The sequence below is a fragment of the Ambystoma mexicanum genome, chromosome 12 (genome assembly GCF_040938575.1).
Source record: "Ambystoma mexicanum isolate Mex_15411 chromosome 12, UKY_AmexF1_1, whole genome shotgun sequence".
In the NCBI taxonomy this organism is placed as follows: Eukaryota; Metazoa; Chordata; class Amphibia; order Caudata; family Ambystomatidae; genus Ambystoma; species Ambystoma mexicanum.
In genome coordinates this window covers 1158122021-1158148726 of record NC_090936.1, presented here as the reverse complement: position 1 = coordinate 1158148726, position 26706 = coordinate 1158122021, and the positions used below count along the sequence as shown (strand labels likewise).

General features: G+C 47.6%; 1 protein-coding gene across 2 annotated transcripts in view; it reads right to left on the bottom strand.

The window, feature by feature from the left end:
- HMGA2 (high mobility group AT-hook 2) overlaps positions 1 to 26706 on the bottom strand; it is a 428333-nt gene that overhangs the window by 317181 nt on the left and 84446 nt on the right. For both annotated transcript variants that reach the window (XM_069629755.1, XM_069629756.1), the window contains exon 3: positions 22369 to 22416. In XM_069629755.1, the coding sequence (XP_069485856.1) occupies positions 22369 to 22416 (48 nt within the window). The remainder of the gene's footprint in view (positions 1 to 22368; positions 22417 to 26706) is intronic.

Genomic DNA, 26706 nt, shown 5'->3' with positions numbered 1-26706 from the left:
GGGGAGGCAGTGCGAGGCCATGCTAGGGACCCGAGAAGTCAAAGAAATAGGAAAACAAAGGAGAAGTGAAATCATGAACGAAATTAAGCAGCGAGTGAACTTCTATGTGAAGCAAAGACGTGCAGTAGGTTTAACAGGTACAAAATAGTACATGCTTTTTCTGGTAGGCCATATGGAGCAATAGTTAGGACAAAGTATCGTTGTGTGTTCGCTTTCACAACTTTCGCACTACGCATCACATTTGAACTCTGCCTCCAGTGTTCCCTAGTTATCCACATTCCTTCCAGCAATCCTTAACTGACGCGCGTCATCACTACAGTAGGCTGTAGAGGGTAGTAGATCAGCAGGGAAGAAAATGCTCTCTGGTGATATGTAGGTGACCTTCACTGCAAAGGACAGCAGAAAGGAGGGAACGAATGTGGACAGTCCGAGAAAGACAGATGTTACGTTATTTAGCCTTAAAGCACCAAGTCCTTGTCCGTGGGTAAGCAAATTGTGACCCTGCCCGTGGGGTTGAACCAGCCCGTAGCCGTGGTAGGAGTGAAAAAAAGGGAACGTGAAGAAAGGGGTCTGTACACTGGGGGAGAATGGATGAACAAAAACGGTCAAACTTAGGAACCAAAGATATGGGTAAAATAACACTAGGTAAAATGAATGTGTGAGGCGGAACGAGATATGTAGCGGTTTGCTAGGAAATACACTGTAAATCAGGAGTTAGAAATAATACCTGGATGGGAGCCCCCCCTCTTTAGGTGTTTCATGAGATCTTAAGTGAGTTGAGATGTATTAAGGCTGGTTATGGATGCATGATAGCCTCGAGATGTGCTCAAGAGTTCCAGATAGTTTTGTTCCAAATGTTACAACTCTCCCCTGATGAGAGTTCCTGCAGGCCGGGTAAGGTAAACCCAGTTGACAGAAGTTTTTCAGAGCCAAGAGTTGGTGATGTGTTGAGGGTATGCAGGTGATACAATGGGAAAGGGAGACCAAAAGGGCGTTCCCACCAGAGTCAAATGGACTCAGGTCTGAGAAAGACACATAAAACTCTATTCTTAAGGAACATGTCCTTAGTTTTGGTTAAATACTCTTTAAAGACAGTGGTTCCAGGCCCCAGTTGTTGAAGAAGTATTACTTTGGTGGATAAGGTTAGGTGTGATAACTCGTCCAATGCAAGTCAGTTACTTAAGCAGTCGAGAGAGTGTAGATGGTGGAGTCCACGCAGTTACATTTATTTGTAAAAAAGAGGGTGCCCATCCATTCCTTTGGATGAAAATCAACCATGAATAAAGGGTAGCATAACGATGTGCATAACTAACTTGGGCATGGAAAATATATCCCAAAGGGGATATTCTTAGAGTAGAGGTCTGCAACCTGTGGCTCACTAAATATGTTTGACTACACCTCCATGGTCCCGCACAGTTGACTAAGCTGGCTATTGTTGATGGGAGTTGAATTCCAAAACACCTGGTGAGCAGGCCTTTCTAGAGAGTAAATCATAATAGAAAAGGATACAGGCACCTATAACCAGCACACTTTCACAGTCTTTTGTAACACAAAGATTACAACAGATCCAAGAGGGTCTGGGTGGATGAAGGAGCGAGAAGAAACTACCAAAACAACTCAGAGAGAGCACAGTCCCAGTGTCCCAAACTAAGAGATACAGCCGACTAGACATAGAAAGGGGCTTCTTAGCAATTACTTCATCACAGTGCAAAGTCTTGCACATCTTCCTTAAAGGACATAAGGTCCCCGCAACTTGGCACATCTGGTTCATGGCAGTATGGGGGCACCAAAGATGTAGAAAGTGAAATTTCACAACAAGAGTAGGAAGGCATACGTCGTACCGTTTTAAAAATGCATTTTATTCAGGTAGTTAAGGTTTAGTTTTAGTTATCAGGTGGTGCTTAAGTGTCACCTAAAAGCCAAAACGATTACTTCAGAGTTAGTACGGAGGTGACATGTGAGGGACACAGCTTGTGCGCGTGGTTTGGTTTTTACCCACCCATATGGCCATACTAATCCGTGTAGCCAATCAGTAGTCTGAGTGTTTATGCCTTTGTAAGGTTCAAAACGCTACGTGTATAATAGGACTGCCTTAGCCAAGTATCCTTTCATTACAAGGAAAAGATATGAATCAAGTGGCTAACGTCCTTTAAAAACAAGCACTGACCAAGCCAATAGTAGCGGCTTGCGAGTAGGTATTCTGCATTTGCCAGACGTTGCCATCATCTGCTGAGGTAATCACACCATTTGCCAGAAGTTGCAGTCATTATGGTCGGGTATCTTTATGGCAGCTCCTAGCAAATAACGATCGTAAAGGGTCTGCATCCTTTGGCTCTACAGATGTTTTGGACTACAACTACTAGCAGCCTTAGCCGGCAGGATCAATAGTGAGGGGTCATGGGAGTCAAAAGTCCAAAACATCTAGCATCTTTCAGACCCCCTTTCCCTCCCCCCACCGAGCGCTTCTATGTCTACGCAAATGCCAAAACTGTTAGTTTTGCCCATGCTTTTTTTGTTTGAATACCACATCTCTGTACAGTGGAATCTGTTTTTCCATAGAGCTATTTACCTCTGCCCTGATCCCCTGCCCTCAAGGGCGCCCTTGTACAGCTGAGAGCAACTCTGAAAGACTCACTCATTCACAAGTCCGCATGAAAAATCCTGCTCTAGGAAAGTGCAGACGCGGGCCTGCTTAAACAGAGACGGAGGACTTTACTCCTCCCAGCCAGGTGTCCCCTCTAATGGTCTTCCAATGATAGCTCCGTATGTACAATCCCGAACAAGAGGTTGTCATGCCGCTGGAACCGCCCCAAAAGGTCGCCCTCTCACTGCCTGCCCATCAAATGGTCGTCCTCAATCTCACTTAACCCTCTCAGGCCCCCCTATCAAAATAGCCCTCATGGCATCCTCATTAAAAGGTAACACTCTCATTGTCTCCCAGACAAGAGTGAACCTCTCATTGCGCCCTGCTGGAGGCTAGCTAAGCTATGGCGTCAGACTCCGAATCTAGCCAGTCAAGAGCTTTAGGAGTAAGTGCATTTTAATAGCGCACACCACCCCTGGGGGTCTCTTGGCACCACATCGCTGCAACAATGTCTTAAATGAGGGGCATTCCGGTTTCTAGTGCTCCTCACTCTGCAGAAAAGTCCCTGTACTCTTTTCCTCGGGTTTCATTCAGGGATAGTCAGGGAAACTACAATACCACAGAATCAAATTACCGCCCACCTCTTACCTGCCAAGCAGCTCTGGCTGTACAGAGGTGAATGCTTCAGCGTGTGTGGGCGGGAACATGCAAACATGTGTTAAGGCAGGTCAGAAAGGCACAGTAGAGCCTTTGAATCTCTGTTTGCAGTCAACGAACACTGTTGGCTCATTTTTCCAAAGCCTAGCTGAAAAGTTATGCAAACATTTATATTTGCATATCTCAGCTTTAGTTTGCAACCAATGTACAGAGGTTTTGTTTGCAAAGGAGCACCAGGGAGCTAATCCGCCCCATGTTGCTGCTTCATTGATGTGTGCAGACTGGCGTTACCTGGAGTTCTGTGTGCAGTTGTTTGTAGGGGTTCTGTTTCGAGAGCCTAGGGGCATTGGCGTACAGAGGGGAGCCTCATGTGTCCGTGGTGCTAGATACAAGTACGCCCAATGAGCATGCACCAGCCAACATTGGCAGGCATTCATTTTCTCAGTTCGCCAATCTCAGGTGATGGCTTTGCATTGCGGAAGGGAGGTGGACCTCCAGTTAGGGCTCGAATTTTCCATTCCCATGGGGAGACTTTTTTCAAAATCTATTGTCAGTGCGATGAAGCGCTCAAGGGGGGTCGGAGGGGGAAGGTTATCGAAAGAGGTCAAAGCAGATTGGTCCGCCAGATTTGGGGTGCCTTTCTAGCAGATTTCAATGGTGCGCGGGATTGCCCAGCGGTGAAGTTGTAAAACAGTGCAATCAGTAAGTGTTGGCTTTGGGGCGAATTTGGGGAAGAAATGGTGCATGGCACACTAGCCAGAAGAGTGGGTTCAGTCCATTATGGTATGGAACCTGACCCTTGTCGAATCTTTTCCCATTTTGGTTGCATAGTTTGTGAGAGGGCCTTCAGGGGATTTCATACATTTTGCATGATCAATGGGCAGTTGTCTTTTTTTCACAAGAGATGTTTTGTTATTTGGGCCACCCTCGGTCCAAGAGGGACTTTTTGCGCACTGGGAAAAAGACACGTGTTGGCAGTAGAGTTCTTTGAAGGTCTAGTGGGGGAAAGAATGTGCTGCTGCATACTTGATAGTCCATAATGTGTTGGCTGGGTGGAGGAGGGGTGGGCAGGAGACTTCAGGATGCTAAGCAGGATGTAAAGAAACCCTTGGCTGTGGACACATTGGGGAAAATAATCAAGAGACTAATGATGGAATTAATATTAATTCCTTCTGTTCAGGGTCGTTTTTGTGATGGCCTTATTTGGTGACTTCCACATAGGGGAGCTTGTGCCATCCAATAAGAATGATACGGTTGGTGGGATTGTGAGAGTCGAAGTATCCATCCTCTCTGGATCAGTAGTTCACTTGCAGCTGAGAAAAATAAACAGATCAGGTAGGAAAAGGGACCCAGATTTCCAACGGGCTGGCAAAAGATTGCCAAGATTACTTGGCTGCAAGAGGAAGCGGTTTGGAGGTGCGGGGGGGGGGGGCTATAGTGGTTTGTTTTCTTTATTTACTGGTCATTTATATGGTGCTTATACAACAAGACAATGTTTCAAAGTGCCACAAAGGGAAGGGATCAAGGGAGCAAATAAATCTTGGGAGTCACAATGCAATAAATAAGAAAACAGACAACGGTCTTACTAGGCCTTGTGACATTGAGATCGTGCAAGTGCAGAGAAGGGAGGGGGAGGGGGATTAAGTGCTAAGGGCTCATTGGGGAGGCAATAGGTAAGTGCATGGATGGAGGCATCCCAAGCCAGAGGGAGGTCTGACGCCTACAAGGAAAGTGCTGGGCTGAGACAAACCACCCGACTAGCAGGTGTAGGCCCAGATGGTAGTATGGGAGTGGTGGGGTGGAAGCTGGTGGCAATAGGATAAATGGCCAGGACACTATTGGACTCTTGAGGGACCAGGCCACCAATCTCACAGGCTGAGGGGATGGTTAGCACGAGAGGGGAAAGAGAGGAGGAGGAGAAGAGAAAGGTATGGAGTGGTTTGCGGAACTTGAGGTGCTCCGGTTCAAGACGGAGAGGGAGACTGCCAGAGGAGGGAGCCAGCCTAAGAGAGAGATCTGCCCCCAGCTCTCTGCTTGGAGAAGCGTTTGATCAGCAGAGAATTAGAGCAAGAAGATCAAAGGGATCTGGAGGGAGAGTATTTAGTAAGAGTTGCAGGTAGCGTGGTCCAGGCCCCAGACAGCCCTACAGATGATGGAAAGAGTCTTGAATTGGATAATTGTGACAACAGGGAGCCAGCTGAGAGATTTTAGGGCTGGAGGGATACGGTCCCTGGGCTTGAGGCCAAGGATAAGTCTTGAAGCTCTATTCTGGATCTGTTGAAGAGGGTAGAGGGAAGAAAAAGGTAAGTTGAGAAAGAGGCTTTTGCAATAATCCAGACTGGAGAGGACCAAAGCCCTAGTAACATTGAACTTCTGGGTGAAGGTGAGGAAAGGGAGAGTATCTCTAAGGAGGTGAAGTTGATAGTGGGCCTTCTTGGCAAGGTCCAAGATGTGAGGAGCGAAGGAGTGGGAGGAGGCGAAGATGACCCCAAGGTTTCTGGCAGCAGTGTAAGGAGGACCCATAGATGGCGGCCATAGTGCAGGAGAGAAACAGGGAATAGGAGTCCCGATAGGAAGAATTTCAGTCTTATTGGCTTTAAAAGAGAGATCATTAGATGTGCATCAAGACTGGATAACAGACAGGCAGTCCGGGATGATAGAGGAGGAGGAAGAGGGGAGGGAAGGAGCTTGAAGACCTGTGTGTCATCTGCGTAACAGTGGAAATGAGGAGAGAAGGCAGCGATCAGGTGAGCAAGAGGAGCAAGATAGATATTGAAGAGCCACGGCGAGAGAACAGAGCCCTGGGGAACTCCACATGTACAAGCCCAGTAGAACCTGGGAGGGGCGCTCAGTGAGGAAGGAGGTCAATCAGTCCAGTGCCCGGTTTGAGATACCAAGAGTGTTTTGGAGCCGCTTTATGAGGACAGAATGGTTGACCGTGTTGAAGGCAGGAGAGAGGTCAAGGAGAATGAGGACAGCAGGAGAGCTAGAATCAAGATTTGCGAGCACTTCTTCATGGGTGTTCAGGAGAGCAGTTCCCGTGCCTTCCAGATTGATGGTTGTATAAACAACCAACAAGCTCAGTGTGATGGGTCAGTTGGGGGAAGACCAACTTCTCCAGGAGGTTCCCAAGGAAGGGTGCAGTAGAGATCAAGCGGTAGTTGGTCAGACACGAGAGGTCGGCTGAATGCCTTTCTAGGAGGGGGTGCACAAGGGAGTGCTTGAGAGAAGAAGGGAAAGAGCCATATGCTAAGGAGTGATTGCAGATGTCAGCAAGAGCCGGAGCAAGAGAGGGAATGTTGTCCTTAATGGTTCTGGAAGAACAAGGAGAGACCTGTTCAGAATGAGGCCTTCATAGAGCGGACTACTCTAGAGATCTCATCCGTTGTGATAGGTGAGAAGGAGGAGAGAGTAGGTGCGGGTAGAAGAGAGGCCAAGGGAGGTAGTGGGGCAGGATGAGGAATAGAAGAAGGAGAGGAAGGGAGAGAAGTCAGAATGACCTGAGTTTTACAGGTGAAATGGGGGGCCAGTGCAGTACAGAGGGCCTGAGAAGGAGGAGGAGGCAAGGTAGAGACTGCAGATGGATTGGCTAGTTCCTTGCAGATTTTGAAGAGCTCAGATGTGTTGTTAGAAGCTCCAGAGATACGGCCTGGATGTGGGCCCTCTTCTTGGAACAGATAGAGAGACTGTATTGCCTTTGGAACAGGTGACAGGCCAGTTTATCAAAGGATGAGCCTGAGGTCTCCCACTTCATTCAGGAGCTCTGCACTTGCGTTTCAAAGCGGCTAGCTCTGATTCATACCAGATGTTACGCTTAGAGGTGGGTTTTCGGCGGATCCTCATGACAGGAGCAAGAATGTCAAGAGTGTTATTGATGGCAAGATGAAGATTGGCAAGGACAGAGTCAGTGGGAGAGTCAAGAGAGAGCTATGAGGGGGGGATGAAGGTGGGGGCAAACGCAGCAACTGACACTTATTTCATCGGTTGGATGACCGCGAAGGAGGCTGGCAGTGCTGGTGGAGGCTCGGATAGGGGGCCGAGAGGTCCCAGGTGAGATGAGAGGAGAGAGTGGTCAGACAAGGAGAGAGAGGTATTGAGAGTAATGGAAAGAGGGAGATCAGTGGGGATGAAGGCATCAAGAGTGTGTCCAGCAAAGTGGGTAGGGCCAGAGGGAAGAATAGTAAGAGAGAGATGTACAGAGATCACGGAAGAGTGAGAAGGCAGAAACAGTCGAATCAAGGTGCATCTTAAGTCTGAGAAGTAGTTTAGAGGTAGAGGTCAGAAGGGAGGAGGGGAAGTCCGCCCATTCAGAGAGGAAATTAGACACAGGTCCAGGGGGCCTATAGATAGTGGCAAGAGTGAGAGAGAGTTGGCGAGACACCAAGCTTGAAGACCATACTTTCAAAGGAGGAGTAGGGCTGGGTGGGTATGAGAGGTGGGACCCACTGTAGGAAGATCAGGGCTACTCCACCACCCGATCAACTGGGCTGGGGTTTGGGGAGGATCTTATAATCATTTGGGAGAAGGTAGTCAAAAGCAGTGACTGAGCTGGCATTGAACCACATCTCGGTGAGAGCGAGGACGCCGAGATCAAGATCTTCAAGAAGGAGACAGATGTCGGGAGAATGTTTGACAGCGGATTGAGCATTCAGAGTGGCTGCTGGTCACCACCTTTGAATGTTTTCAGAGTAGGGGTACATGGAGGTGGTACACCCGTCGGAGGGGGTGCTGAAAGGGAGGAAAGAGGAGTAGCAGGAGAAGGTAGGAAGTTGGTAAGGGTAGGAAGTTGATGAAGTCAAAGAGAAAAAGATTGGTTTGAGGGCCCTGGGCCATGACAGTGCCATTCTGATAGACATTAATGATGCAGCTAGAGGATGCGAAGTACGCCAGGAGTACTTCACCCATTAATGGTGGCTCTAGATGGGAAGAGGAAAAAGGAGAGAGGGTAGAGGTAAGGTCTGGAGAGGGGACAGAGAAGAGGATATCAGTGATAGTCCGTCTGGTAGTGGCACTGACATAGGTGTCAGCAATACGTAGGCCAGAATTAGAGACCAGGAGATCTTTCTTAAACCTTTTTCATCCAGACTTCGTGAGAGAGGTAGGATAGGTGATAGAATAGCAGTTAGAATAGGTAGGAGAGATAGAGTGCCATGGGAATAGTGGAGGAAAGAGAGGTAGACCAGGGGTGCTGCACAGTGCACAAGTTCACTAAGTGGCCTAGCAGCCAGGCAGGGTTAGATGAAAGAGGTGTGCAACAGAAGACAAAGCGCAGATTTAAAAAGCACACCCAAGTTTGCTCATTAGGCAAGGCACAAAATGCAGTACAAGAAGGTGGGTGCGCACAAAATGCAGTACAAGATGGTGGATGCTCAGATTAAAACACACCTAGATTTGATATTAGGCTAGGTACTACAATGCAGCAGGAAATAGTCAAGACTGATGTGATACAGAGATTACAGTAGGAGGCATAAGGTGAAAAGGAATCAAGGAACCAAGCAGAGAAGACAAGCCCTTAAAGGTGAGGGTACTCTTAGCACATCCAGTAGTGGAGGGGCCACCTAGATTCAGGATAAGCAAAGCATGTGGAACATACTCAAAATGTAATGAGAAGTGATTTCAGACGGCACATCAAGAGTCAAAGTGAGCAGCTGAAGAAAAGTTGTTGAACACTCTGAAGAGTAGTCCAGGAAAGTGCGAGGATCAAAGAAGTAAAGACAGTGAGAAATGAGCCAGGTCCATTGGTGGGGGCACAGAAGCAATTTCACAGGCTTCAGGAAATCCCAGGTAGCAGTGGAGGCGGAATCCCAATGGCACGAAGTAGTGATAGGGTGCAGGGCACTAAGAGGCTCACATAGCCAAGCTAAGTGGGTGCAGCGGGAAACCCATACCGTAGAGTGGAGAAGGGCACAGTTGAGAATAAGTGCGCGTGCAGGCAAAGAGGACACAGTGGAAATGGTCAGGACAACATTAATGGGGAGGCTGGTGGGACACAGCGAGTTTAGGGTTTACCCACTCTGGAGCACTGCAGGATTGGGCGTTGCAGCAAGGTGGAGACCTGTTTTGGCCCAGACAGGAGGTGGGGGAGGAGGGGGTGGGGAGGGGGGAGACCTGGCCCTTAGATGAGGGCCTTTGAGGGGGCTGGCATTCACCTGCCGGCTCCGGAGTCCGTGAGGAGGAAGTGGCTATCCCAGCCAATCAGGCACTCCCGCTCTGGGAGATATAGAAGACCAGCCTGCACGAAGGCTGATCTAGGGGGCCATGTTGAAATAGGACACGCCGCAATTGAATGAATGAAACCATGTGCAGACCCTCCACGAGAGTGGGCTCAGAGGTGCTGAGGAAAGAAGACCCCAGCAAGGGTGAGAAGTCCTTATGAGGGTCGGCCCATTGAGGGGGCCGGCGTTCGCCTTCCAGCTCCGGGGTTTGTGGGGAGGAAGTGGCTTTCCCAGCCAATTGGGCACCCCCGCTCCAGGAGATAAATATCAGCCTGTACAAAGGCGGATCCAGGTGGCGATATTGAAATAGGCCGCACCGCAATTAAATGAATGAAGCACCACATGGCGTGCAGCCCTCCGCTGCAGACCCTCCACAAGAGCGGGCTCGTAGGTGCGAAGGAAAGAAGGTTGCTCAAAGACAGTTCTTGTCAGTCAATTCCAGCTCAAAAAGGTTTTCCAGTTTGCCTTGGCTGTGACAAGGTTGACAAGCATGGGGATTTACCTCACATTTATTCAGGACTGGCACAGCCACGATCGGATTGGGGTTGGGGGACGAACAGTTAAAGAAAATAAGGAGGTGGAAGTCAGCAGCATTCCGGCGTTAGATGGGGGTAGGGTGTAATGGTTTATTGAGAAGTCACCCTCAACACAAGGATTGCCTTCTTTCCCCATTTAAGGTGTGACGCAACAAACTGTTTAACAGATTCTTTTCTTTAGCCCTACTTCAGACACATATCATGCCCCTTTTATCCTTCCCCCTGAGCTAACAATGAACCAAGAACCAGGCCTGTGTACAGGAAATATATTGGTATTATTTCAATTAAAAGTAATAGAAATTAGCACGAAAATGTCAAACACCACTTTATCCGTGGCTCACCATTAACTTCTGTTACTCAAATCAATTACACAAATGAGTTACAAAATGAAAAACACGAATCACTATTTACTTTCTACCACTTTCACATCAAGAAATAATTAAAAGGATCAATATTAAAGCAATTATAAATGTGTTTTGCGAGTTTTATTTTCTTGCAGGCTTAAAAGGCTAGCAGTAGGATTTCCAGATTGATACAAATACATATGGCAATTATGATGTTGTCCAAACTTTTGGTTTAAAATAAACACAGGTTGATTTAGAGGTTTGTTTTTCAGAGCCTTTGGTCTGTGTTGAGGATGTTGGACGAAAAGATTGGACTGATTCAAGAACAACCCCCCCCCCTCTTCCTTAAAGAAGTCAGGTTCAGCAGGACAAAAAGGATTACCCAATTAAATTATAGGCTATAGATTTCATGGCACACTGGGAAGTGAGCTTTGTTAGTTTTCAATTTTAACAAAATTTGCCCCGTAGTATTCTGCCAAATAAGGAATTAATCACCACTGTCCCATTTGTCCTCAGAATACTTGACAAAGCAGCCCACATTCAGATCCAACTCTTCCTAGAAACTAACACCATCCTCGGGAAAAGGCAATCAGGGTTCCCTAAAGGCCACAGCACAGAAACCGCCCTCCTGGACCTCAAAAACCAAATCACCACTATCATGGACAAAGGCAAACCGTCACTCCCCCAACTCCTTGACCTCTCGGCCGCCTTCGAAGTTGTGGGTCACAAAACTCGCCTCCCACCTCACCCATGCTGCTCACTTCACTAACAAAGCCTCCTCATGGATTACATCCTTCCTGGCAGGCAGAGCCATGAAGGTGTCCTCAGACCGGGCAGCCCCTTCCACCATCCATTGCGGAGTTCCCCAAGGTTCCTGCACAGCCCCTACCTTATACAATCTGTTCATATAACTGCTCTTGGACCGACTGGATTCCCTCAGCATAGCTTATAACAACTATGCCGATGATACTCCAGTCCTCCTCCCACTCACAGGTTCCTATCCATTCACGCTCTCCTCCTCATCTACATTACCATCCAGGCATGGATGGCAGAAAATGGGCTGTGCCTCAACAGCAACAAAACTGAGATCATCATCTCGAGTCCTAAAGAAACACTAGCCAAACTCAGCCAACAATACCGCAACTTCACTATCGACAACTCCATCATCCAGGTTTCGCCAGCAGTCAAAATACTTGGGGACGCTACATTGTCTACGACTCGCCAGCTCAGTGCCATCGCCTGAGCCCACACCACTAAGCTCATAAACGCAGTCAAACCTTTCCTTCTTACTGCACTTGCACGATCCGAATGACACAAAGCCTAGTAGGACCGTTTTTGTTTTTTCTTCATCCCCGCCACCTCCTCCCCCTCTTCGGTCTAGTTGCTCCTGGTAACACCATTGCTGTAACGGCGCATTATAAATACCCAATAAGTAAACCGAGGCAGCAGCGGCTAGGCACAAGCGTCTGCCTTGATGCCACATTCAGGCGTGTGGCTCCGGAAGACTCTAGAACTTGCAAATCTGTGCCATAAAACTAAGAGCAGTCCACTTAACTGACTGGGCAAGATTGTACGTTTTTTAAGAGGAAAAGGAGGAAAGTGCGTTTCTATACTGGAAACCAGTACAGTGGAACAGCCCAAGAATAGGTTTAGTCCAAAACAACTTGGATAAGATCATAAAAACGAAACTTGCATAAGCGTTTGCGGTCTCCAAAGGCCCAATTGATTTCTATTAGGATAACTGATGCAACAGTCCATGCGCATTAAGATAACATGCTGACTAAATGCTCAATTGTGCAGAGCAACTCCAGGTTCTAAAAGATGTAAAGCTATTTTTAAAAAACAGACGAAGCTCGAAGCATTAAACCCGAAATTCAGCCCAATTGTATGAACTTGTTTAAAGCACTGCAGCACACATTTCCAAGCTAGCCTCTCGGGAGGGTACCTTTAAATGGAACGTGTGGAAATGTTTAATTAGGACCAATAATTCCCACCGACTTACTCGGAACACGATATGCTTCGGGGCCGCGTTTCACAGGGCGCAGCCAAGATTTGCTGCCGAACTTGGCAGTTCTCCCGAGAAGGTCCAAGGAGAAAACCCCGGGCCGTTTGTCAGCTGCGCACGGCGGAGGAAGCCACGCATTGCAGACGGCACAGTAGCAACTTGGACCAGCACACGAACAACAATGGCCCTGCACACTTGAAGACTAGGGTATGTGGCGAGATCCACGGGCCAACACATCCTGTCCTGCATGGAACGCAGTGATCCCCACCCGTCAGCGGTGCTCCCCTGCCCTGAACAGTAGGTACGCACCACTTGTTTAGCCTAGACCTAATCAACAGTTTATTAGTCTGTCACCACACCCAAACACACTAGTATCCTCAACAGAATGGCTCGGATCCCTTCCCGGATCAAAGATGCATCCAGTACCACAAACAACTCCATTCCTAAGGCGCATGTTGCAGTACGAACCAAGGTCAATAGGGGGTCAATAGGGTTCCCGTCCTATCCATACAGGAGTGATGCAAGACACTCAGTCTATGGACCTGAATCACAGGCCTGCGAAACACCCGGTCACTGGAGCGCTAACCAAGCACCACTGGAGTTTCGGAAGAGATACAAGACTCCCCTTTTCCGCTTGACATACAATTAAGAATTTCCAAATGTGTGCCCCCCCCCCCTCTCTACTGAAAACGAGTACTGCAAAATAAACTGTTCCCTGTGCTGTGTTCTCACTCAGGGGGGTCTAGAAGCACATTTGAGCTCTCTGTACCTTTCCCAGAGGAGACATATCCATACCAGTACAAATAATAATGGATATGGTACTTTTTGGTTTAATGGTGGAGGTAAAAATCATGAATAAAACACCACATGACCGACGCCTTGCTGCTTCGATTGTCCAGGATTAACAAGACTAAATGGAACATGGAAAGAAGTTTAAAAGTCGGAACCCATTTAAAATAACATTTTAAAATAAATTCATAACGATTGACAGATGGGTCAAACGTACAACCTTTAGGTTAATAGGCATTTTGTGGCTACCAGCTAATGGCAAGTGAGAATAAGTCCACGTTTGGGTCCCTAGAGCGAGCCCCTTAACAGATCTATCCTATACCAATTAGAGGTCATTGGAAGAACTCTTTTCTTGGTATTTACAGTGAAGAAAAAGTTAAACAAACTGAATCCGTTCCATAAAGTTTCGTTACACAAACACTGAGCCATCACCAAATGCACCCTGTTGATCTAAAGGCCTGCAACAAATCGGACGACCAGCATAGAAGGTGAAGAAGAGTTGATGATTGGATCGATATCAACAATGGGGCTGCGGGAAGCATCCACAATGCGCCCTCCTGCCCAGTTCCTCCGACATCTAGAAGCAATGACCATGCACATGTGAAGCAATCCCGCAATTTCTTTCATAATGCGCCCTCCTGCCCAGTTCCTCCGACATCTAGAAGCAATGACCAGGCACATGTGAAGCAATCTCGCAATTTCTTTCATAATGCGCCCTCCTGCCCAGTTCCTCCGACATCTAGAAGCAATGACCATGCAGTGTGAAGCAATCCCGCAATTTCTTTCATAATGCGCCCTCCTGCCCAGTTCCTACGACATCTAGAAGCAATGACCATGCACATGTGAAGAAATCGCGCAATTTCTTTCATAATGCGCCCCCTGCCCACTTCCTCCGACATCGAGAAGCAATGACCATGCAGTGTGAAGCAATCCCGCAATTTCTTTCATAATGCGCCCCCCTGCCCACTTCCTCCGACATCGAGAAGCAATGACCATGCAGTGTGAAGCAATCCCGCAATTTCTTTCATAATGCGCCCCCCTGCCCACTTCCTCCGACATCTAGAAGCAATGACCATGCACATGTGAAGCAATCTCGCAATTTCTTTAAGGGCACAACCACATTATTTTCAGCAACACAGATAAGGCAGTGCTGGATCACTACTAGTACAATTTTCAACCTCAACGGGCTAGTTACAACTTACAGTGAATGGACCTCATAACGCCAGGTGACCCAATTGCAGCCTTTGGCAGACCCCATTAGGATAGAGACCCACAGGTTAACACAAGTATGCACAGCAATCACCATTTCCCAGTTTGCCAATTTCTGTGCATTAATGCGATTTGTTACACACGCGCGTGCGCGCACACACTGCACCCGACGTATCCTGTATACATATGGCACGTTACAGATGATACTTAAAATCGTTACAGTAGATTCTTCACCCCAAATCCAATAAGTTTCCTCCCATAAATTATCATGGCCGAGTTGAACCCGCAATGTTTGCCTTCAATCTCTTTTTTTCAGCTATATACTAAATCCCAGGATTTGTTTTTGGTTGCAGGGATTTTAGTGGCAGATTCCTTAGCATTAGGGATCCCAATGAAACAGAGGGTATAGTGTTAGGATCAGGAAGGAACAGCCAATTTACTTTTTCAGACCCAACACACATCACAAATAATATCAGATTAAGGTTCTGCTAATGTATTAGTTAGAGCAGATAACTGTAGATCACCAGGTTACCCATTGTTCAATCCTCCACTTTGTTTCTAAACAATTAAGATCTGTCTGATAGCTCTGTTAAGCACCATGATGCCTTTGGTGACAGTGCGCTATTACAAGTAGTTGATTCATCAATTGAATGAAAATCAAGTGCTTAACCCTGTGGTACTCCTTTGTTCCACTCCCCGCCATTTGCCATCAAGGGCCCTAAAGCAGCTGCGGAGGGGCATGAACCCTATATAAAAACACCCAATAAAAAAAAAAAATATATATATATATATATATATATATATATATTTCTGAGGCTTGTGGAATCTGCTTAGATCACATGCTGTGCATAGGCCGACATCTAGTGGAAGCTGCGGAGTATTACAGTTTGTTTTTCGAAACTCGAAAATGGGCGTCGACACAGGCGTGCCAGTAATACTATCCCTAGTGTGACGTCCACTGTACCCAAGATCCCTCACGCGTCTAGGATACTCAGATTGTTTTTTTCCGCCATACTGGTCGGAAGCATCTTGCGGAGTCCCCTGGCCTTAGCCATACTTTTGCTAATTATTGAAGTTTAGAATTATTTATTGACATCCTTCCCCACCCCAACGTCGACCCTCGACAAATCGACGACGGCTGGAGAAGACATCGACCGTCGGCTGCTGCACGACGGATCTGGGCCTCGGAAGGCCGCTGGCCTCGGCCCGGGCCTAGTAGGCCGCTGGCCTCGGCCCTGCAAGTAGGGAGAGTGGGGGGTGGTACATACTCTTCACTCTTGGTAGATAGGTACACCTTATATATTTCCTACACTTACCAGCCCGCTGCCTCAAGGTGCGTATGGAGGGTACCCCTTTCCAATTCTGCCCCAAGTGCAACCGCAAATACCCTTGGGTCGACAGGCACGCCACGTGCAATCTCTGCTTGCCGAGGGACCACCCCGAAGCGAACTGCAGAGCGTGTAGTAGGTTTAAGCCTAAGACACTTAAGGACCGTTCGACAAAGCGTTGGGCCCACCACGCCAGGCAGGCGGCCATGGCAGCGGAGGGCGCCTTCAGCGATGGCAGCGACGCCGTACTTTCGGACGGCGAGGGCATTACGGCGTCGAAAGACTGCCGAGCGCAGGTCCCCGACCTCGGAAGGTTGTCCGGCAGGGCGGCTATGGGGAAGACCCCCGGCGACGCAAGCGCTACACACCCTACACACACTAAGTCCAACCGAACCTCGACGACGTCGACTTCTCGGAAAGAGGCACAGATAGAACGGTCCGACTCGGTGTCCTCTGGGCGCTCTCGATCGAGATCGCCTCATGACGCAAGGCAATCATCCACTCTTGCCAAGAGTGCCTCGCTCCCTAGATTAACGGAAGTTCGATCGTCGGAAGACGAAGACGACTTCCACCCCCAGGCCGCGCTCCAGGAGACCGAGGCCGCAGTTAACACCAGCGAGGCCCCACGCTCGAAACACACAGATACCTCTCCAGACCCTCGACGCCAGGCGTCGAAAGTCTCTGGGGCCTCCAAGGGGCAGGGAAAACATTTTTCCACGCACGGGGAGGGGGGGAAACAGCGGAAAGCACAGCCTTCCACTCCTGTAAGACCATCCTTCCACCCTAAGCAGACAGACTAACACAAATCGACTGGGACATCAACATCCAGCAAGGGTACCCTTGATAAGTCCTCTAAGTTGCCTACTAAAGTCATACCCTGTTCCAAAGAATGGTCCAGTGAAGACATAGACAGGGTCATGTCAAGGATGTCTTCCTTAGCTGATTTTTATGACAAAAACCCAGAACATTTCCTTTCGTATGACCCTCAAGGGGCCACACCCTCAGGCTCCTCTGATCCTATCCCCCCCAAGTAAAAAGGCCCGGTTCGAAAGACCTGAACCCTTCGAGGTGCAGCCTTACTCTACTCCATACTCTACTCCACACCCCAGATACCAAGGACAGCCTTTCCCTGAAGGGGACCAGGAGTTTAAAATTATGGAGGAACAAACCGGGACTGAATACTATGCGGATGATGAGGACCTGGAGGAGGTAGAAGATGAGCAGGAAATTTACAGAGTAGATTCCCCGGTAGAGAGCGAAGCCCCAGTTACCGACTCGCCAGTTGATAACCAGCCCCTCCTTAATGAAGTTGTCGCTCGCGCAGCAGAACATTTTCACATCGACACCCACGGTGTACAGGAGGAAAGGGACTTCGCAGAAGAGTTAGTGGGAGAGAGGAGGCCGGTCGCTCAGACCATCCCTATCCTTAAATCCATCCAACGTAGAATAGATCCATCCCTGGTGAATCCTAACCTCACCAGAGCCGTCAACCCCAGAGTCGAAAAACTTTTTCGGGCAGCCCAGTCTGACCCTCTTTATATAAGAGGACATCTTAAACCAGACTCCCTAGTGGTTACCAACACTCGGAAGAGGGCTGGGACACCCTTATCGTCGTCAGAAGCTCCTCCCGACAAGGAGAGCAAAAAACTGTACGGGTTTGGCAGGAAGGTAGCCTCAACGTCCGCCTACCAAACAAGGATTGCAAACTCCACCACCCTGTTGGCAAGTTACAACTGCCATCAATGGGAAGAGGTCGCGGCGCTCATAGCCTCTGCTCCTGAACCGTTAAAGGGCCAGTTGGCTCGGATCTCGGCAGAAGGGAGAGCCGTGTCTGGTTGCATATTAAAAGCAACTTTCGACGCCGCGGACAACGCAGGAAGATTGATAGCAGAAGGTACTGTTATCAAAAGACATGCGTGGTTACGGCAGTCGGGGTTCAAGACAGAAACCCAGGCTTCATTAATAGACAAGCCGGTGGAACCCGATCTATTGTTTGGGAAAGCGGTCGAAGACGCACTTAAGAATGCCAAGGACGAATACGAGACTCTCAAATCCCTTGGCCAGCTTACCAACAAACCCCATTACCAGAGGGGGAACAGTAATTTTCGTCGCCCACGCGGCCAAAATTCACAAAGAGGCAACTATGCCCAAGGACAGGGTACACAATGGAACAACAACCAGCAGTCTACCCAAAGTTACGGCAGGGGTAACAAGAGAGTTCGTGGAAGAGGCAGAGGCAGCCCCAACAAGGGAGGTGGCACGCCTCCACCAAAGCAGTGACGCTCAGTTCAGGGTCCCTTCTCACGCAACCCCAGTAGGGGGACGCATTTCCAACTTCACCCAGGCTTGGGAAGGGATCACCTCAGACAGATGGGTGCTGTCAACAGTGTCCACAGGATATTGTATAGAATTACTGCAGCGTCCCCGGAACCACCCTCCACGACAAAGAATACACTCCTTAGAACATCAGAAAATCCTTCTCGAGGAGATCGCCATTCTGCTAGAAAAGGACGCGATAGAACTCGTCCCAGGACACCAGGTAAACAAGGGTATCTATTCAACTTACTTCCTTGTGCCAAAGAAAGATTTGACAATGCGCCCAGTATTGGACTTACGGCCTGCCAACAAGTATGTCAAGCCCCAAAAATTCCGTATGACCACGCTACAAGAGGTAATCCCCCTCCTAAAAAAGGGGGATTACATGGCAACCTTGGATATGAAAGATGCTTATTTTCATATTTCCATGCTCCCAGCGCACAGAAAATACTTGCGCTTCAAGGTGGACAGTCGCCACTACCAATTCAAGGTACTGCCCTTCGGGATAGCTTCAGCACCAAGGGTATTCACCAAGGTACTGGCGGTGGCAGCTGCACACCTACGCAGGGAGGCAATCCCAGTGTACCCTTATCTGGACGACTGGCTCATAACGGGGGAAACCCCAGGAATTTGCAGGTCAAACATTCAGAGGACTATCGACCTCCTCCACAAATTAGGCTTCTCTATCAACGAGAAGAAGTCAAGTCTGGTGCCAAGCACCTCAAAACAGTTCCTAGGAGCAATCCTAGATACTCAGAAAGGGTTGACCTTCCCTTCGGAAGAGAGAATTCGGAATATACTACTGCAAATTCCACATTATCAGTCAGGTCAACAAATAACGGTACGCAAAGCAATGCGGTTACTGGGCATGATGGCGTCATGCATTTACCTGGTCCCCCACGCGCGTCTGCGCATGCGTCCCATGCAGGAATGGTTGGCGAAACAGTGGTCTCAGGCAAGTGGTCAGTGGGACGATCTAGTGGTCGTTTCGCCAACACTCGTACAGAGCTTACACTGGTGGACAAGAGAGAATCTCGCAAGGGGAAAACCCTTTTACGATCCAGAAGTACAGGCAGTGGTGACTACAGATGCATGCCTGACTGGGTGGGGAGCTCACCATCTCCACCACACAGCTCAGGGTCTCTGGTCTCACTCAGTAGCCAAGAACCACATCAACCTGCTAGAGCTTCTGGCAGTATTCCGAGCGCTTCGGGCGTTCGAGCCCCATCTGCTAAACTGGTCGGTGCAGATCCGGACGGACAGCATGACAGCCATGTTCTATCTGAACAAACAAGGAGGGACTCGTTCGCCAAATCTGTCCAAGCTTGCCCAGAAAATCTGGATATGGGCACTCAGACGGAACATCTTCCTGTCATCACAACATGTTCCAGGGGAGCTCAATTCCCTAGCGGATGCCCTAAGCAGAGACTCCCTCCCAGAAGAACACGAATGGGTCCTTCAGAGAGATATCGTAGAAGATCTCTTCTCTCAGTGGGGTTTCCCCACTATAGACCTATTCGCCACAAGCGAAAACAAACAATGCCCAGGATTTGCATCCAGGTTCCCCCAGCCAGACTCCCAAGGGAACGCCCTGTGGATGAACTGGTCAGGGATGTTTGCGTACGCTTTTCCACCAACTCCTCTCATCAGGAAGGTGGTGTACAAGATGAACAAGGAATCGATGACGCTCCTCCTAGTTGCTCCCATGTGGGCGAGACAACCATGGTTTCCACACCTACGCAGGATGGCGGTGTGCGAGCCCATCAAACTCCCAGCCTGGTACAACCTACTGTCCCAGCAACAAGGTCTAACAGTGCACCAGGAACCCAACTCAATGAACCTGGCATCATGGCTCCTGAGGTCATAGAGTTTGGCCATCTCAATTTACCACAGAGGTGTATGGACATCCTAAAAGAATCCAGGAAACCAAACACAAGGCACTGTTACTTTGACAAGTGGAAGAGATTCGTTATTTGGTGCCAGAATAAACAAATCAATCCAGTTGATTGCACTCCTTCCAACGTTGTAACATACATGCTCCACCTGCTGGACGCAGGTTTGGTTTTTAACTCTCTGAAAGTACACCTGGCAGCCCTCTCGGCTTACACCACATCCCATAACAAAGTATCGTGGTGGAAAGTACCAGTAGTTAAAGCCTTCATGGAAGGAGTAAAGAGACTTCACCCTCCTATTTGGAACCCACCGCCAGGATGGGACCTCAATGTGGTGTTAGCTAAGCTCATGGGCCCCCCTTTCGAACCCATGCATAAAAGTAGTCTCAAACACCTGACTTATAAAACGGCCTTCTTAGTAGCCATTACCTCTATAAGAAGGGTCAGTGAAATTCAGGCTCTGTCAGTGCAGGATCCTTTCTTTACTATCCACAAAGACAAACTGGTTTTACGTACACACCCTAGGTTCTCACCTAAATTTATATCTAAGTTCCATGTAAACCAGTCAATCGAGCTTCCGGCTTTCTTCCAGAACCCGCAAAGCTCAGCTGAGGTGAAACTACACACCCTTGATGTGCGTAGGGCGGTCCTCTACTATGTAAATAAAACCAGACCGCTAAGGAAAACAGATCAACTGTTTGTCTCCGTAGCTACAGGCAGAGAAGGGGATCGCGTCTCTAAAGGCGCGATCTCTAAGTGGATTATCAACTGTATACAGCTGTGTTACTCTCTTTCTGAAAAAACTCTGCCTTTTACGCCAAGGGCCCATTCTACTAGAGGCATTGGGGCCACTCTGGCTTTCATTGCAAATGTTCCCCTCGACACCATTTGCAAAGCAGCTACTTGGAGCTCTATTCACACTTTTACTCAGCATTACTGCATTGACACTCATTCCAAGACAGATACACAAGTGGGACAAGCGGTTCTAAGACACCTGTTTGCTCATGACCCTTCTCACATCCCACCTCCTTCTTCTGGTACTGCTCGCTAATCTATGCACAGCATGTGATCTAAGCAGATTCCACAAGCCTCAGAAGGGATACATTACTCACCGTAATCGTATTTCTGATGCTTGTATCTGCTTAGATTCACATGCGACCCACCCTTCCTCCCCTCCGAGAGAAGGCGCATGATTGCTTGTAGTCTTACCTTTCTGTCTATCTGCTTGGATTATCTGTACTCACGCTACTCCTCATGCTTCCTCATGTCAGAAAAAATACAATCTGAGGATCCTAGACGCGTGAGGGATCTTGGGTACAGTGGACGTCACACTAGGGATAGTATTACTGGCACGCCTGTGTCGGCGCCCATTTTCGAGTTTCGAAAAACAAACTGTAATACTCCGCAGCTTCCACTAGATGTCGGCCTATGCACAGCATGTGAATCTAAGCAGATACAAGCATCAGAAATACGATTACGGTGAGTAATGTATCCCATATATATATATATATAAAAAATGGCCAATTTGGTCATTTGACACGGATCAAGGCAAAGTCGGAAAATGCTTGTTTCTGGCAAATGTAAAACTAGTGACTTGGAGTCATCTGATCACACCATGTTTGCTAAAAGTTTTACAAAATATTGTGAAGCATAATTGCAAGAATTATGGATTTTCAACCACTGAAATATTTCGACAAAAGGGAAGAAAATAAACTGCAGCAAGTAAATAACACATTGCCTGTTATTCTCGCTGTCAACCCTCATCTTGGGGTTCTATTGAAATGTAACCTTTTAAAGTTCCTGTCACCAAGCATTTCCACTACAGAGTGTATAACACAGAAACGGATTCATATAACACAGAAAACATCTTTTGACTTGAGTTCCCTGGGTCTTAAGTGGTGGATTTGTGGGGGCCCACATCTTACTCCGGCCAACCAAATGCATTCCGTCTCTGTCTCTGTCTCTCTCTCTCTCTCTCTCTCTCTCTCTCTCTCTGTCTCTCTCTGTCTCTCTCTGTCTCTCTCTCAGGTTTCCCTAGAACCACTCAACCCTGTGAGAAAGGTCCTTGATACATAGTTACCCATTCGGTATGGAAGCAGGATGTGGACTCGAGGATATGATCACGGAAACTGCCCTGCCCCTCTTCCCCGACACCCACTTGTGCATCGTACATGGCGGAGAGGGCACGCAGATGGTACGACAGTGGTGCACGCCCAGCCAGAGGAGAAAGGCTGTATGTATGCCATGGCTTTCATATAAACGACATTCGTTATTTGAACGCATCACGCCTAGACATGCACAGCCATTTTTACTGCACTGTAGCTGCAACATTTTGGGTCTTTCTCCTACATACCATTACAAATTCTCCAAAAGACAAACAAGGTGGCACAAGGCATATGCATGCCGTGGGAGTTGTAGAGCAAAAGATATGGAGAGCAACAGGATGCCCACCCAATGCAGTGCACTGCAGCTATCTTGAAGAATGCAACTTACCCATTTTCTCGGTCGGCCTCTAGGTCGTTTCTCCCCGCTTGCCTCTTTCTAAAGTGTTAAAGAAATCAGTGAAAAGCAAATTAGTAGAGGCTTTTTGCATCATCAGAGTACAAGGGCATCAATCTGTGCACACTGTGCTCCCGGGTAATCCAGGGAGGCCAGCACTGCTGTGCCAAATGACTATCACCATCATTGACCGAACATAAAAAAAACATACATTGAATACATTAGTGGTAACTTTAGGAAAGCAGTCAAGAATGAGTTCACTCGTCATCATTGTGTTATTTAGAATAACGCCCTCTGCGCTGCAGTGGGCATCTCCAAAAGAGAACATCTCAGCAGCCCGACAACAAGCGCACTGGTTACCTGTCCGACAGCGCATCCCTTTCAAAACACTCGCCATCACGCATAAATGTATCCATCACACCGCACCTCCTTACCTCTCCCAGAGAGTAATCTTGCCTCCTGCTGCAAGACCCATAAGAACACCATATGCCAACCTACTGCCTGACCCAAGAATTAAGCGTGCTAGAGGTGGTGGCACAAGCTTCCCCTTCATTGCCTCCAGACACTGGAACTCCCTGCCTCACTCCATGAGAAACGAACCCTGTCATCTCGCCTTCTGTAAGGCAATTAAAACCAAATTGTTTGCCTAAACTGTACACACAACACCTTAGGACCTACCCCCATGCATACTTGTCATAGGATAACCACTGTATCATTCCGACATTGGTTTTCCTAACCAAACTAGTTCTTTCTGTATATGAGGGCAGCTCAACATGTAAACCTGCTGCCTTTCACTCATGTGTATAACCAATGTAACTCAGCTTGCTTACTATAACTTCTCTTGCTCATTATATCCGATGTAAGGCAAATGTAACTATGCCACCTACCTAAGGACTGTAAATATGACAAGTACTTTGCGGGCTAATGTAATCTAACTGCCCATCTATGTTCTGCAACTAAGACATGATCTTGTATCAGCCCCTCAATGCCCCTGGGCTTTGTGAGCGCTTTATAAATGCAAATAAATAAATATATTTTTGCAAGCGATGGACCCTCTATCCAGGTCAGGTGTCTGCAACCTTTGGCATGTTTTGGACTACAAGTCCCATTCGCAATACAATGGTGAGGGCCCTGGGAGCGGTAATTCAAAACCACTGGAGCCCACAGACAGATGCTCTATGTTTAAAGGGGATTTCTTAAGGTACATTTTATTGACTACTTATCCACATTCCCAGTGGGAGCATACAGGAAGCAGCGAGTTTAAATGCTACTCTTCTCCCATCAAGGTCCACACTCGAGTCATGTGTGCACAGTAAACGTTAACGAATTACTTACTAATCGTTTGTGTAGCACACATTCCGATATTTAAGTCGTGTGCGCAACACACCCTTTAAAGTCTAAATGGAGGTTATGCAAGCAACTTGTAATTTAGGAGTGCGTGTGCTCACTTAGAACAGCAGGAGGCAATTCTTTTATTGCGCAACCCCTATGCTGGCAAAGGCCAGTGTAACAGGAGCGTGGCGGGCGATCAGCGGCTCCCTGTGTAGCGGTACGTGGCCTGCAGCTACGTCGCATAGGCAGATCTCGACAGCTATTGTGCATTGCAGACCTTTCACTAAGATGCACTTTCTAGCGGTCTGTTGATCTCACACCCCACCCTAAAGACATTGAGCACGAGGACATCCGCTTAAAAAAATGTTTTTAAGCGGATGGTGTATATGGTTTATAAAAGCAATCTGCATTATTCACAATAAAAAATTAAAGCTGAAAATGACATTTGACTAAATTATAGTTTCTTTTTTTTTTTTACCATGGAGCAATGAAAAGCTGATCCGATTGTGACAAAATTGGATCCAGTGACTATCCATCTACTCATATTTGAGCAACATGTGAATTAACCAATGTGACCCATCTAGCCAGATGAATAAATAACACAGATCGTTTAAATTCTGAGCATGTTCTTTAAAAACAGCTGTAAAAACCTTTCTAGAAGCTTTATTTCAAGCTTGGACGATAACGAATCATTGGAATAGCTCAGTGAGTTAAGAACCCGCAGCACAGATCTAGCTGCAGCTTTTATATAAATCATTGCAGCAGGCACATTAACCCACCAAGCAAACATTCCAAAATAAGGCGAGAGTGATTCTCTTACCATTTTATAAAGTGCACACCAATAACAGAGAATGGTCTGTTGCAATGTTTAGTGGTATAGCCGTTTACATTGCCTTTGACCGATTCTTTTCCCCTTCCTCTTAGCCTCTTGCAGAAACAGCCATATTAAATATCCCCATTCCATCTTTGTTGGTGTACTTCTAGGCAGATCATAGAGCAATATTATAGATATATTGCTCCCTTACAACAGTAAAGTTTGAGCTTCCCAATTAAATGCATTTTGCCAAGTACATGATTTACGTTTTCTGCGGGAATAGAGGCCATCAATGCCGGTAAGATAGCTGAGCGGCTTGAGCACTCGCTTTCTGCGGGAATAGAGGCCATCAATGCCGGTAAGATAGCTGAGCGGCTTGAGCACTCGCTGCTGCTGCTGCTGCAGGTCGCAGGTTTGATCCCCGTAAGGCCAACTCAGCCTTTCATGCTTCCAATGTGGATAAAATGAGTACCAACTTCAGAGGTCATATTGTATGCAAATATGTTCTATGTAAAGCGCTTTGGTGAAAGCACTATATAAAAATAACCCATTTCGTAGATAGCAATTGTGAATAATAATGGTGTAAATCTCACTTGAAGGTTATTAGCTTTATAGATCTACAGAGAGGGGACTGCAGTCCAAAAAAGCCTAAAGCACTGAGATGTGGTCCCATAACATGGCCGACACCTCATCAAGCACCGGCTGTTTATTCAGAGAGGTTTCCATTCTGGGACTTGTATTTTAGCTTTTTTTGAAATGTGTGTAACACATGTCAAATTGGCATTGAAACTCGGACCAGTTGTCAGCTTGTTTCCCTGCACAGCCTCCTTACTCTATATGGTGGTTGTGAAGCAGAATGTAGAACATTGCTTGCTTTTTGCATTATTGAAAACAGGCGTCCAGCATATTGTCTTGCATAACTGTAGATAGAATGTGCAGTTCTGAAAAAAAAACAGTTTTGCTTTTTAACAAGCAGACAAGTTTGTAGATTTTAACCAAATAGCTTGGGAGACCTGTTGTGTGGGCTTGCCTTTAAAATGCATATGGCCTTTCAAAATTATCAGCCCATACGTTACCACTTTGCTTGAAGAGATTTGCACATGAAAGGGTCACTTAAAGTGAACTTGCCACATGAACGATTTTACATGAATTGAAGCCTACCCCGGTGGCCCTTATCAAGCCCATTCAGCTCTGGCTAACACTTTAAAACCCTAGATGCTAGCACTGGCTGTGTGCATTTCTATGGCGGCTGGCCATATCCCTGAGGGGGAGTAACGAGACAGTTTCCTTAACATTGTCAAGGATGGGAAAGACGCTATGTGCGAATCCCTCCAGACTGGCCTCGACTCTTGACAGTATCAGCAGAGCGATGTCAGCTAGTACAGTGAAAGCCTGGATTTGGCGCGGACATACAATTCAGGCTTCGTAACATGCCCTTTGACGGCCCACATTTATTTGGAAATAAAGTGGATGAGAGTTTGGAGAAGCTACAAACTTCCAAGGCGGCGCCAAATCCCTTGGAGCTGCAATAAGACCAAGTCCAAACAGCCCCACAGGTGTGCCCTGGAGGGGTAGGTCCTTTCGATATTCCGCTTTTGGGAAGGGCAGAGGACAGCCAGCTCGAGGACATAAAAGATTCCCCCAGCTCAAAGACATAAAAGATTCCCCCGTGGTGGACGGCAGAGGGGTACTAGACTGCAACAGCAGCAGCTGCCTTACCTTCAACCACTGCGCCTGCCGCTCCAAAACCTCTCGGAGGTCTTCGTACACAAGACTGCAGTAGGTGGCAGGTTGTCACAGCATCTGACAGAAGGGAAGGCTATTACTTCAGATGCTTGGGCATTGGAAACAGTTTCCTAAGGTTACTGCCAAACTTTCCTGCAAAACCTCAAAGTCATCCACCTGGGAACAAGATTCCAGATCCGCTCCTTATGCAGGAGATTTTAACCTTGCGGGAGAAAGGTACTATCGAACCAGTACCTGTAGCGGAAAGGAACAAGGATTGGTACTCCCCATATTTTCTAATTCCAAAGGAGGACGGAGGATTGAGACCCATCTTGGACTTATGAAACTTGAGCAAGTTCCTCAGGAAGGACAAGTTCAAGATGGTAACTCTTTCTCAGATCCTTCAGGCCCTTCAGCTTCAGGATTGGATGGCATCATTGGCCCTTCAGGATGCTTTACTT